At 45.4% G+C, this 13,869-nt stretch overlaps 3 protein-coding genes across 14 annotated transcripts in view; 1 reads left to right on the top strand and 2 right to left on the bottom strand.

The window, feature by feature from the left end:
• The window catches only part of LOC117896271, a 97,245-nt gene that overhangs the window by 16,933 nt on the left and 66,443 nt on the right, over positions 1-13,869 (bottom strand). For 5 of the 12 annotated variants that reach the window (XM_034804466.1, XM_034804472.1, XM_034804474.1 and 2 more), the window contains 5 exons: positions 6,425-6,595; positions 6,219-6,366; positions 5,017-5,144; positions 2,914-3,559; positions 1,857-1,957 (listed from right to left, as the gene is read on the bottom strand). In XM_034804466.1, coding sequence (XP_034660357.1) covers positions 1,857-1,957; positions 2,914-3,559; positions 5,017-5,144; positions 6,219-6,366; positions 6,425-6,595 — 1,194 coding nt within the window. Of the gene's footprint in view, positions 1-1,856; positions 2,229-2,913; positions 3,560-4,984; positions 5,145-6,218; positions 6,367-6,424; positions 6,596-13,869 lie in introns of those variants that run through there. The other 7 variants (XM_034804470.1, XM_034804467.1, XM_034804469.1 and 4 more) reach the window with 4 other exon arrangements.
• Positions 9,805-11,116, bottom strand: LOC117896272 (trimethyllysine dioxygenase, mitochondrial). The gene is made up of 2 exons (XM_034804475.1): positions 10,870-11,116; positions 9,805-10,812 (listed from the first exon to the last, which is right to left on the bottom strand). The coding sequence occupies exons 1-2, from the start codon at positions 11,057-11,059 to the stop codon at positions 9,905-9,907; spliced, it is 1,098 nt and encodes a 365-aa protein (XP_034660366.1). The 5' UTR covers positions 11,060-11,116; the 3' UTR covers positions 9,805-9,904.
• LOC117896275 (eukaryotic translation initiation factor 3 subunit G-2) lies at positions 11,585-12,707 on the top strand. The gene is made up of 2 exons (XM_034804477.1): positions 11,585-11,602; positions 11,720-12,707. The coding sequence occupies exon 2, from the start codon at positions 11,728-11,730 to the stop codon at positions 12,547-12,549; it is 822 nt and encodes a 273-aa protein (XP_034660368.1). The 5' UTR covers positions 11,585-11,602; positions 11,720-11,727; the 3' UTR covers positions 12,550-12,707.

Here is a 13,869-nt window from a genome sequence, read left to right as displayed (position 1 = left end):
TTTATTTGCTTTTTGGTTGTACTTAATTAAATTTTCAAATTGAAAGCTTGACTTGATTTTTATACACCCGATACCCTTTGCGTGACTCAGATTACTGACGGACAATAAGGAAATATATTAGTAAAAATTATTTAAAAAGAAACTTTGCTATTAAAAACCGAAACTTTTGATTTGTATAATTCAGAAATTCAGCGTACACCTTTCTGTATGCTCTGTTAAGCTATCATAATTGATTTGCTGAGCATCAACCAAGTCCAAAGGTTCTCATCTCACACGGTTTTATTTATTTTAACGAGTTATTGTTGCATTGCATTGGCGGATATTGTTGATGTTATGCCGACAGATTTAAAGCTCTCCAGGCCTTTCACAATGTTTATGCTTTGAATTTGAGTAAATCCAATCAGCAACAATAACAATTCAATTTAAATTTTGCAATAAAGCAAATAAAAATAGAGGAACTGCCTCGATGCGAGTATTTATGGCTATCTATTGGCATTTCTGGCACGGAATATCCCTAAACTGATTACCGCTGCTTGCTGTTGTTAATTTACTGGTCGCCATAAACGTAAATAAGGCAAGTGAGCACATATTTATCTACATAGATGGTTGGTTTTGTGTGGCAGAGTGTTTTTGTATGCTTTTGACGTGCATAAATAGTTTGCTAATGCGAGTATCTACAACAACGGACAGCCGCAGTCCCCCGACTGGGAGGCTGCAGCTGCAGCTGCTGCTGCAACAATGGACAATGCAGAAGCAGATTGGGAATTGACAGCTTTGTCGAGCAGATGCCACAGTGAGGGCCGAAACAAAACAACAACGTTACAAACAAAAACACCATCGATGTGGATGATGGACGGCCAGCGTCAAATGCGAGGGAAATTTTGTGGCAATAAACAAAAATAGAGATGCACAACGAACAATCGAGTACCAGAGGGGATGCATTGATTAGGCCATTAACGAATGCTGGAAAGATGATTGGAGTCTGCATACACATAAAAATGGGGACAAGGATAACTATTCTAAATAATATAGGAGCATAATGGAAGTACCAATTTGCAAAGAGCCACACTGGAGTGCAGGGTAAATCGATGTGTTGCAGTTACTCTGCTTCGATTTTGATAGAGAACAATATGCTTATTTATGGCACCAAAGCGGCCTTCCACTAGTGTGCATGTGAGTGCGTATGTATCTGTGTTGGTGCATGTGTCCGTGTCTGTGCGTTTATTTAACTGCTAGTCATTGCCCTGCCCTGGCAGCTAATGCCAAGAAGCGGGAGCCACAAGCAACAAAGGATGGCAGGGCAGTATCCCCTAGCTCCTTTGTCTAATAAGCTTGAAAGGACAGGGAAGTAGGGACTGTGCAGTGTGTGCAAGAGAAAGGTGCTTAGTTATTGAGAAAGGGAGAGAGAATGGAGGATGTTGCTGCAGTGCTTCAATAATCAAATTCATCTAACCAACCTCCCTGGGGATACTTACTTACACGCAAATTGTCTAATTTATGGTTTGATCTGACCCTTCGTTCACAACTAATTTACTGTGCATTAATAATGGGATAGAAATATTGGAATAGTCAGACCCAGCCACAGAATAAGATTGATTCCCAATAACAAATCAAAACTAAAGAGATAATATCAGAGTTGATGTTCTTTACGTAAGTGTTGTTAGAATTAGAATCCTCATTACCTAAAGTTTAGATATTGAGAATAAATCTATGAAAAACAGATAAATTAATAAATCTTTTAAATTCCCCTTGTTTGTATCTCTAAACCTTGAACTTTCCCCCATAGCATCCAGAGAAGTATTTTCCAATAAAACCTTTGACGGATTCAAGTGCAATTAGTTAAAGGGTTTACTTACCTCGCTCGTCCATGGAGGGGCCCGTGTACGTGCGGTGGGTTATATCGCTGCCGGCGACTAAATCACCGAGAAGTGCTGTTTTGTGCAGTTTTGTGCCAGTGCTAAATAGATTGCAGAGTTATACAGATGATTAAGTGCAAGTTACAAGACAGGCCAAGTGAGATACAGTAAAGGGGAAATGCTGTGCACGTGTGAGTCATGTGCGTGTTTCGGTGCCTGGTTTATTGGCTTAAGTGCATAAGTACTTAGATTTGCAAATTACATAAATTTAGTTGTTTTTTCGGCAAGAAAATAGCTTAGAGTTGTGCATTAATCGGCTTAAAGCATTACAGATATTCCTGGAATAATGGGGGGGGACTGTGATACAATGGCCAATTACCACTACGAGGGACAGGAGCAAGTGGTTTGCTATCGGACCGGCAGCCAGACTCTCTACACTTCCGCTCCAGGCATTGCAAATTAATTGTACATGCCACCGAGGGACCCATGGACCCCGCCTTCTCTCTGTCTGGCTGGCTGGTTGGCTGGCTGGCTCCCTGGCTGGCTGGTTGTGTGTTTGTTCCAGCTTAGAGGAAGTTCTGTCCAAGTGCATGACTCATTTGAATATTTATTAAGATGAAATGCATTAAAATCAGATTATATAAGTGGTCTACAAGTGCCCAGGGATCAGGAAAGCAAAGAGCACACAAATCGCCTGTTTATGTATTTGTTTGTAGTCTGCTGGCAGTTGTTGGACTTATTCATTAGTTGGCTTTTTAACCGGAAATTGTGGCATACCCAAGTGAGTCAATTATTTTAAAAGCTTTCTGCACAAAGTTTTCAGCTGCCTCGGTGGTTAAGAGTCGAGTTAATGAAAGCCTTTCCATGGGGCTGTGGGTGGAATGGGAAGTCCAATCGCACATATGTATTCGTGTACATGGGAAAGTTTCGTGAAAGTTGTGTGCCCCCAGCTCTTGATCCAAGATGCCATCAGCGTAAGCCCCAACAAGTTAAGGAAGTTTCCAGCTCGGCCAGGCCGAGCCCAAGCCCAAGAGCCGCTTTTGAGCACCCCACATACTTAGGTGGGCTGGGAATCGTTGGCGCCGGCCCTGCCGATCCAATGGTCGAGGTAAATGACTGCTCCCCATGCGTGTAGTAGGTGTGCGGATGCTGATGCGAATGCAAATGCGGACCGGCATCGACCACCACCACAACATCATCGACTGAGCTGCGTTCCAAGTCATCCATATGGGCGTGGGTGGGCTTCTTGTGGTGGTTCGTTGTCGCCACCTCAACGACAACATCGTCATCGTCCAGGGTGTGTGGACTGTGTGAGGCGAGCACCAGCGGATTGTTGATCCCCCACGACGGTGGATGCAGATAGTGTGGATAATTTGAATAAATTTCAGCCCGTATGCGGTCATCATAATCATCGTCATCAGAGTCCTCCTCATCGCCGTCGCCATCGCCAGTGCCATCTGCATCCCCGTTCTCATTGTCCGTCTCGTTCTCCTCCTGGTTGCCATCCTCGGGATCTTCTCGTGCTTCATTGTTGGGCTCGTCGTGGTACTCAATGTTGTTGGACATGAGCTCGGTGGTGCCATTGAGGCTGTGCGGATGTTTCTGCTTCGGTTTGGGTCTCGGTCTCGGCTTCGGTTTGGGTTTCGCTTTCGGCTTCGGTTGCTTCATTTTGGGCAGACCGTTGGGGAAAAATATTATTCTATCTGCAAAAGAGCCAGCAAAAGGGGGGTGCGGCAGGGTAGGGCATGCGTGCGGTGCGGGGTGCAGGGAACAAAAGAGACAAAAGAGAAAGAGAGAATCGTTTAGTGCCGCAGAGGTGCAAATTGTTGTAGCTGTGCTTCTGCTCTTCCTTCATTAAAATAAGTGTGCAGCAGTGTGGTGTGCGGGTTTATTCGAAGTGTGCGAGTATTTAATTAGTGCAATTAGTGTGCGCTCTTACACTACAATATAATATAATCTGCTCTACGGATTGCTCTACTCGCGGGTGCTCTTAATCCATTAGTGCAGTGCCCTAGAAGTGGGGCAAATGGTTGGAAATGAAATTATGTTTTGGCGTGATAAAATCAAAGCATTGAACAATGACTGATAGAGGTAGATAGAGACCATTGGGTTCTCCCCTGTTTGTAGCCCTGTGGTTCTTGAGCTAGAGACTGTCTGTGGATGTGGTTGTGGGTGTTTTTGTGGCTTAGTGTGGGTTAGATATTAGAGTTAGTAGAGCTTTAGCTAGAGCTTGAGAGCGGTTAGATAGTAGTTCTAGAAGTGTTCGAGTGCAATCAATCTAAAGCACAGACTCGGTTCGGCTTCGGTGGGTGGCAGTTTACTTAGCATGTGACTAGATTAGATAGTTTATGGGCTGGCTTAGTGAGTTCTTTTGTAAGACTTACTGCTACTACATACTTTGAATGGTGACAGATACAGAGAGAGAGAGAGATAGAGATATATAGAGAGATAGAGAGAGAGAGATAGTTTTGCGGTGACTTCAAACACGGCAGCTTGGATTTACATTGATAGATATTATGTATACTATGGGCATATTGATATACATTCGTATACGTGATATTAACGATTACTGGAGCATAGCTAATAGTCATATTATATATGTATATGGGTATATATGTAGTTATATAGGCATATCGATTACGGTTTACTGATCGCAGAACATGGGTTTCTTTTTTGGGGTTTTTTGGGGGGTTGTCTCTAGTTTGGCTTTTATTTGTATTTTGTTGATGCAGAAGCGTGCGATAGTTTTAGTTTCTGGTATTTGTTTAGGTTACTTAAATGTTTAGGCTAGTTTCGGGTTTTGAGCGTTTCACAAAGGTACATTAAACCAAAGGGAAATTCCAAACGAAGAAACGGAAACCAAATAAAATGAAAATCATTTTTCGGTTTACCATACAGATAAGAAAGGAACTCAAGAACTGTGTACCATAGGTTGACAGATAGATGGTTAGATAAAGAGGGAGATAGAGAGACACACATAAGAACAGAGGATAATGAAAAGAAAAACCATTTTTTTGTTTTTTGTCCACGATATTCGAGGCAATTTTTCTCTCTTTCTGCTGTTGACGCGTTGTGGGGTTTGTGTTGTTGCTTGTTGTAGTTGTTATTGTAGTTGTGGTTGCAGTCGGTCAACAGTGGAGCATCGGCAGACGAAACTTACCCACACACGGATTGTGATTAACAATATTAAAGATACGATCACAGCGCTTTTTCATATGGTTGTTCGGACAGATGCACCCGAACATGGGCGAGAGACGGAGATTAGTCCAGGAATCGTGGCAGGCATCCCTGTAACGAATCAAGTTTGGAAATAGTTTAGCCAGTTTCTCGTTTACCCGCGGATAACCGCAATCCCCACCACACCACATCCCACTCTCCTGCCCAGCTAATTGAATTCATTTGGATTCCCCAGCCATCCAAAAAACCATCAGAACCCCGCACCGAAGCGACTTCCGCTTGGCGCAAGCAAAGTTTAAAATTGGCAATTACATCAAAAATGCATATACACACGGCACTGCAATTAATATTTTATCGCACAAGGTGGATCTCCGCAACCCAGAGCCCGGAGAGAGCCAAGTCCCGGAGCCAGAATGCTCGGCATGCGTGTCGAAAGTTTTAGCCGGCGCCGGGAGAGAGAACTTTAAGCCAGAGTTTCGCAAACTCCCAACTCCCAACTCGACGCCCAGCTCTCAACAGCCGCCGCAAAAAGTCATTTCGAGTTATTAAAACATTCAGAACGTTTGCATTCAAGTGTATCGAACGAAGTCGGGGGAGACCAGACCAGACCAGACCAGACGGAGACCCAGGCCCAGACCAGGAACCGACCCGGCGCACCCGGCCAGGAGGAAGTCGCGTCAGTAAGGATATGTGATGGCTAAAGGAAGCAGCAAGATGCCGGCAAGCAGGAAGTTTCATTTCGCCTGCTGTTCGCTCAACTTGACTCCTGTTTACGCTGCTTCTGTCTGCGTGCTCTCTCTCCGTGCCTGTGTGCAGTGTTTTTTGCCAATAAAATCGAATATCGAAATTGAATGTTCAAAGAGGGAGAGACTCGGCTCCCAATGGACAGTGGCAGGTGGCAGCCCCTTGACTCCATTTTTGCTGGCTGCCACTGCCAATGCAATTTGCATTTGCCGTTAACCATTAAGCGTTATGGCCAAGACACGCCGTGACTGTGGCTGTGGCAAGAGGCAAAATCAATTTTCTTATTCAGCCAAACAATCTTTAATTGAATTTTCATTATTTCAATTGGGCTGTTGGAGAGGTTTTGGGCAGCATTTTCTACATTATATAATTTACCCCTTTTGCCTTCTTTTAGTAAGGAAAACCAACGATCATAATTGTGTACCCTTTATTGTGATTTACCTGTTTTCCATTTTGCATTTATTGTCGCGCACTTTGCAGTGGGTCTTGAAGTCCTCGAAGAGCTTCAGGCATTTGCGTTCTTGCTGGCATACGGACAGAGCGTGATTGCACGTGGGCAGGGCATCAATTGGATAGGGATCCTTTTCTGCTGTTACGGGATAAGCAATTGTTAATCGGGGAAAAGCAATTCCTGTGGGAGAACTTACCTTTCTTGAGGACAAATCCGCATGGATGATCGAAGAGAAAGTCCCGAAAGTGATTGCAGTCGGGATCCATTCCGGGCTCCTTGCACAGACAAGTGGGTCGAAAGAATTGAAAGGCCTGGAGGGTGCGCAGTGCGGCCTGACACTTGGTTACCGTCACCGTGCTGCAGGACACTGCAAAAGAGAGAGAGAAAGATAGAGAGTGAGTGTGAGTGGGTGGCAAGTGAGTGACAGTGTGGGGATTCGAGCGGTTATATGTACAATGCTTAATGATCTATAAATGGCAGCCATGCTTAAAGTTTGACATGCTCTTTCTTGTTGTTCATTTCGTTTCGTTTCGTTTCGCTTCGTTTCGAATCGAATGGAATCGTTTCTGGCTGGCAGTTTGGGGAGCTGCACATCGATTACCAAGTGGTGGCCCATGACAGTTGTTATAAATGGCAGCACAGCCAGACAACTACCAACCAGATCCAGACACATGTCATAATAAGAGCTGCGAGAGCAACACCAACAACAGCAACAAGCAGTGACCAGCAACAGTATGAATAATTGAGTCTCCAAACAAAACGGTCGATTTAAGCGACCAATGAAGCGGGCCATGGACGTGGTCCGGATAATATTTTATAACATAATAAATTATGTTTCATATCACACAAACACACGGACATGCGCTGGCACATGAGCATGTGACAGCTTATTGGAGCATATGACAACTACTACCAACCGAACAAAAGGCAAACATCTGTTGGCCATCTATTGTCCTTTTGGCCATAAAACATAAGCCCTACTAATAAACTCGGCTACGCCGACACTTCACAAACATGACCAAACACAGACACACTCCTCCTGCTCCTCTCCAATTCTCACACACTATCCTCGTGCATGTAGAGAGGGGAACAGAGAGAAAGAAGGAGACGACCCCGGCCCGGACTCGTTTGGCTCTCGTCATAAGCCGTAAAATCGCCAAAAAGCAAAACAAGCAAACTGCCGGACAATGGGATCCGAGCATAATGGGGAGAGAAGAGTGGCCACGCCATGTGGTTCACGTCACTCATCCTCGTCGGACCCATGCGCAACGCACACACACACACACAGTCCGAGAACTCCAGGCCCCAACCCTCAACCCTTGTGATTGGCCCACGACCCCACGACCATGGGTCCAGTTCACTTCGGTCCAGTCCGGACATGATTATTTGCTAGTTGAACATAAAGTTGCTTCCGCCATGGGGGGCCACATCGGGAACATTGACAGCGACTACGCAACAAGTGACATTTTTCACAGGCATCCATCATTTTTATGCCCCCCGCACGAAGCCAACACTTTTTGGTTGGTCCCTGGGGCTGTTTTTTTGCTTTCCACTGCGGGGAAAATACTCCATAGAATTAGGTGTAACGAGAACTTTGTTGAAATTACTATTCTGTATCCCAGATTATCTCCATTAATGGTCAGAATATAATAAGCATTTATAATTATATTAAGTTCTTGAAAGGAAACGGGTTAGCCTGAAAGTGCAATTCCTGTCGCATGACCTTTTGAGAGCTTTACAAGTTTGAGAATGTAATGTAAACATTAATGCGGATTACAAGTCGTACTGTTTAATGTATTATTAAATATCACATCAACCTTTATCAAACATCCAGAATTATTCTATTGCTAATGTTTTGTTTCAGTGTGGTGAGATTTTGTGGCTCTCAGTGGCCTCAATTAAAACTCATTGGCTATCCAATAGCCGTAGCGTTTGCCACAGAGGTCGCTCTCCATGCAGAATTCCCAGCCCCGACTTAAGTTCTTAGTGCATTTGATGGCTGGCTGGCTAACTAGTTCCCAGCTCTTGACTACTGGCTCTGGGGCTAGTTGTGGCACCTTTGGCTTTGCTTTCGTTTGGCTTCGTCATTGCATGCTGGCCAGTCATAAAAAAATAAAGGCAAGGCGAGTGGTTTTTATGCTTCGTCGCCATCAACTGACGCCATTTGCAGTTTCTTGTTGCTGCCTCTTTTTTTTCTCTTCTGCTTTTTTTTGTTGTAGCCGCCATTGCCATTGCCCTTGCCTTTTACTGTTATTGTTAAGTCCTCAATTCGTTTTTATTCGAAACGCGTTTCCGGTTGTTGAGTTGGTCGCTGAATTGGTTCAATGATTTCTTTGTTTGTTTGTTTGTAGTTGCTGCTGGACTCTTGTGACTGTGGGTGCGAGTGTGACTTTGAAAGAGTGTGTGTGAGAGTGAGTGAATGTGACTGAATGGGTGTGTGGGTTTCAATGAGTTTATGGGAGTGTGAGTGTGTTTGAATTCCCTTTTTCCCCGCTGCTTTATTTGATTTTTGTTTGTTATTTGTTTTCCTTTGGTCTTTTCTATTGCTTTTTACTGGTTTTGGCACTTTATTGCCCGGCTCTAGATGAAATTTATGACTCATTTATTAAGTTTGGGCATTCAAAGTCATATAAATTATTTTTATCGTGAATATTAATTACGCTGAGCCACTGAGCCAGCCAAATGGTGGACAGTGGGGCGGGCCCAACGGTCCCCCTCTAGGCTGTCACCGCCTTTTGTGGGTCTTTTGTGTTTGAGATATTTTTGTGCCCAGACTTCCTGGGCATGCCGACATCCCGACAGCCGGTGGCATTTCCTGAAATCTGACGGTGCCGGGGAACACATGTCCTTTGTGTCCATATTAAACAGGCGCAGCATGCACAATGTGCAGTGCAGTGCACGGCGGGTATGGGCGTATGCTGATATTATTGAACCATCGACAAGTGCCCGCAATGGCTCAAAGTGAGTGCCGGGGCTCTGGCAGTGGAAGTGGAATGCCGAAAAGTATGCCATGCAAAGGCACGACTGCTGCAGCTTCCGGCACCACGCAGACTTGTATGTACATATATTTATCAGCCAGCTGGGGCACTGAAGCTGCTTTTAAAGGCTTTCGACGGTCGTGCCGTCGCATATGAAACGGCAAGCTCCGCCGAGAGGAAAAAACCAAACAGACAGAAAAAAGGCAAGGAAAAAGCCTGCATGAAATGCAATTATCATAAATATTCAGACAGTGTCCTCGCGTGCTTTCGGCTGCTTTAAGTCTGCTTATCCTATTGCTGTGTCCCTGCTCTCCTGCCTCATATCCATATTTGGGGGACACATAAAGGACAACGCGACAGCCATTAACCTGAAGCGCCAACAAGAACAAAAAGTAATTTCACTTTTAAATGAAAAAGTTCAAAGTGCGTTTTGTTTATGCCACACAAACACACACACATGAGAGGGTGGGAGATTCTGGCCATAAAAACAAATGCCAAATGATTTCTGCTGCTTTCCATTTCGTTTTTTTGTGGAATCCCTCCGAGTCTCCCACTCTCTCCCGCTCTTTTTTGATCAAAATTAGACGCTGGCCAGCAATTGTAATCGTAACTTTTTATTGCGGACATGATGCGTTTGCGTTTGCATTTGCAATTGAAATTGAACGAATGGATGGGGCAGGAGAGCTGGAGAGCTGCTCCTATTCGATGATGCCGAGGACACGGGCCTTGCTGAGGAAGTCCGTGCGCTGCACATATGCCCCGGACATGGTGCGGCGTCCCGTGTAGGCCTGGCGACCGTGCAACACCCGCCAGTTGTCGAAGAGAACGATGCTGCCCGGCAGTAGCTTCAAGCTCCACTGCTGCTGCTCCTCGCGTACAATTTGCAGGAGCTGCCGCAGACTGTCGTAGAAGTCGGCCATGCTTGACTGAGGAAGTGTATTAAAAACGCCACGATCGTAGACATTGAGACGCAGCTGAACGAGGTCACCATTAAGCGGATCCACACGGATAATGGGAGCCGTAAAAGAATGGTGTTCTCCCTCTTCGATGTACTCTCCGGGCACATGGACCAGACACAGCACATCATAAGCATTCGGAAAGCGACGACGGAGCTCGTTGACTACATGCAAACCATCCACAAAGAAGTTCTCCCCACCAGTGCCGCCGGAATGCTCAATGCAGTGGAGGGCCTGCAGGCCAGCGGCATCGCAGAAGTACGTGTTGTCCGTGTGGGAGCCCAGATAGAGCTTTGTGTAAGCCGTGTCAGCGTGATCTTGCTTATCGCTGAAGGTCCACATCTCGCCGAAGAAGGTCTTCATCAGGGGAAAGACGCAACGCAGAGCCAGCTCTGTCATTGTGGGTGTAGGGGCCACGTCATCGATGAACACAATTCCATAACGAACCAAGGCGGCTACAAGAGACTTGGACACCTCGTCACTGGCAACCAGCTGTGGCAGGGAGAAGCGCAAATGGCGCTCATTTTGCAAGACTATGCTGCGATTCCAGGGGGTCAGCGAAGTGGACTTTGACCTACGGCCTATCAACCGTTCCAACTGCGAATCGAAGATAAAGTCCAAGTCATAGCTGGACTGGTGGCCGTCGCTCCCTTAAAAGTGCAAATAAATTTGATGTTGATCTCGAGAGTGGGACTCTTCTCACTTACACCGCACCGAGAAATTTTCCGATTTATACTCGCTCTCAACAACCCGCACATCGGCAGGTAGATCCAGCAGATCATAGCGACGCTGATTTGTCTCCAAATTAAGACACTCCCCACAACGACAGTGATCCCGCAGCCAGAACTCGTTGATCTCTAGGCTTTCACCGGTCTTTGGGTGCTTCAATAGCAACATCTTGACATCAAGACAGACAACAATCGACTATTTCAGAGAGCGGCAGCATACTAAACCTCTGATAAGCGTTGACTTGAATGCTTACCAAAGAGAAGCTTATCAGTGAAAGGTTTTCCGCCTCTCTGCTCTAGCAGAGATAACCAAACAATTGATGGAAACATCTGCCTGATTACACTACTAAACAAAGTTTTGCATCAAGTAATTGTAAAATTTATATTTGGAATGTATAAATAATTAAATATTTAATGATTACCATGTGCTGATTGACAGTGGATTTGTTTTTCAATTTCTTATTTCAATTTCTGGTCCGAAGATTCAAATGCAGATAAATTTAATATTAAATTGATTATCATCTTTTGGGCAGAGCCTTGCCTCTGGGTCTTGCCAGGTTTATTTATTGAATATTATTCAATTTTAAAAACTTTAATACATATTTCTCATCGCAGCAATCATCACAACCTAACTCTAAATATTCAGGACTAGGTTTCCATTCAAGCATAGGGAAAATTCAAAGCTATCAGGAATTCAAAATAAATTGTTTGGGTAAGAAAAGAGTAGGGAAAATAACAAATTTTTTTGCTAAAAAATCCGAAGCGTTCAAGCAGTTCTGTTCTAGAAAGTATAAATTAAATATTACCATAGAATTTTTGTTTTTGTTAGAAATAAAAATGAAATCAATGAAGACTTCGTGGGCCGATGAGGTGGAGGCGGATTACGTGGATGGGCTGCCACCTGCCAAGGTGCATACAGATGGCAACTTTAAGTATGTTACCGAGTACAAGTTCAACGAGGAAGGCAAGAAAGTGAAGGTGGTCCGCACCTATAAGTATAAGAAGCAGACCGTGCCCAAGGTCGTGGCACGTCGTCGCAATTGGTTGAAGTTCGGGGACTCGATTGACGACAAGCCCGGTCCTTGCGCGCAGACCACCATGGTCTCCGAGGAGGTGCACATGGTATTCCTTGGCTCTAAGGAGCTCGAGCAGGCCAACGAGCCTCAGATGGAGCCGGGCAAAAAAATGGCGAAGTGCCGCATCTGCAATGGCGAGCACTGGTCCGTGAACTGCCCCTACAAGGGAACCTCGATGGACAGCAAGACTTTGATGGAGAGCAAGGCCACGGCGGCGGCAGCCGCTGCCGTCAGTGATACCTCCAAGACGGGAAAGTACGTGTCGCCGTTCCTGAAGGAGGGCGGCTGTGCGACCAATGGCTCTGGAACAGGAGGCAAGCCCTGGGACCGCGAACGCTCGGCTGTGCGAATCTCCAACCTGTCCGAGTCGATGACCGAGGCCGATCTGGAGGAGCTTGTGAAGAGCATCGGACCCTACAGCAAGCTGTACCTGGCCCGCGAGAAGATTACTGGACTTTGCAAGGGATTCGCCTATGTGCACTTCAAGTTCCGCCAGGATGCCGCCGCTGCCATCGAAATTCTCAACGGCCATGGCTACGATCACTTGATCCTGAGTGTGGAGTGGTCCAAGCCGCAGCCCTAAAGGCGGAATCGCCATTAACTTTAATTTAATTTTCGTACATTTTCCTCCTCTCCGTTAAGTCGCTGCGGAAATAAGCCGCTCCGCAAAGAAATCGAAATAAAATATATGTATGTACGGGCGGACTGGGGAGCTCTTTTCGTGCATGCGCCCAGACTAAAGCCGTTAATACTTCGTTTTAAATGCGATTTTTTTCCCCAAGTATTTCTCACAACCGCACAAAGGTGAAAGCCACTTAAATGGAAGCCAACGTAGTGGGCCCAGAGCCGGGGATTGGGGCAAGGCAAGCAAAAAGCTGAGAAATGCCACAAGACGTTGGCTGGACTGAATGAACATTAATAATTAAATATAAGAGGAGACTTATGCTCACGAAACTACAGGGCCATGACGATGGCTAGGCGGAGGTGGAGGTGTAGGCATACTCTAACTCCTAGATGGGAATAGTTCGGTTCGCGGAAAGTCTGTCTTAGATACACATTTTGAATGAGGGGCGGATCAAAGCGAAGCACAAAAGAAATTTATTCCTTGTTTTGTTGTAGCTGCTGCTGTTGCTGTTGTTGTTTATCCTACGGAGGGAGGTGGGACTCGGCTAAAGCAAAGTCTAAAACAAATTACTGAATAATTTATAAATTAAGTTTTTCTTTGGACGAAGCTCATTCGTTCGTCCTTCTTCGTCGCTGGCCATTGTTGGTCACGAATGGATTGGATGGCCAGCGGGGGGAAGTTGATGGAGGAGGAGTAGGAGCAAGAGCACGGCGCCAGCCGCCAGCTACGCGTCTTTGTTTTTATTTTGCACCTTTGGGTCATATGCGCAGAACACACGAAAATGCAATGGAGAAGGGTCGACTATGAGATACCACGTGCTACTCAGATAAGCATTTGGATGGAATGATATGAAATGGAAGAATCAAATTATCATTACGTAAACATTCATATTATGTTACATACTGCTTCAGGTATACAATATACCCTTGCACTTGATGACTACGGGATGTAAAAACAGGCCATCGACTCGACGACCGCCGTTCGCTCTCTTTCACTCTCTCTCTTGGGCATTTGAATATTCAAATGCTTTTTCTTGCCTGCCTCCTCTCACTTTGTACCTGTCTCGCTGACTTCTTCTCTCCTTCTTCTCGCTCGTCTGTTGCGCTTTAAGTATATACCGTTATTTACTGTTTTATTGCACGCGCGCGCCTGCTCACGGAACACACAAAAATTGTTGAAATAATTACACAGTTGTCGGAACAAACTCTCGCACCACAAACACACACACGCACACACACAAAAGCTTTACAGGTAAACAAAGAAGAGGAAGAAAGAAGA

Source organism: Drosophila subobscura, chromosome O, assembly GCF_008121235.1.
Source record: "Drosophila subobscura isolate 14011-0131.10 chromosome O, UCBerk_Dsub_1.0, whole genome shotgun sequence".
In the NCBI taxonomy this organism is placed as follows: Eukaryota; Metazoa; Arthropoda; class Insecta; order Diptera; family Drosophilidae; genus Drosophila; species Drosophila subobscura.
Note: the sequence above shows the minus strand (reverse complement) of the source record. Positions and strands in the feature narration are given on the sequence as shown.

Excerpts from the sequence above, each read along its gene's own strand:
- LOC117896275 (XM_034804477.1), top strand. The coding sequence starts at position 11,728 with ATGAAATCAATGAAGACTTCGTGGGCCGATGAGGTGGAGGCGGATTAC.
- LOC117896272 (XM_034804475.1), bottom strand. The coding sequence starts at position 11,059 with ATGTTGCTATTGAAGCACCCAAAGACCGGTGAAAGCCTAGAGATCAAC. Across the intron at positions 10,813-10,869 it reads GGAAAATTTCTCGGTGCGGT|GGAGCGACGGCCACCAGTCC; the intron begins GTAAGTGAGAAG and ends TGCACTTTTAAG.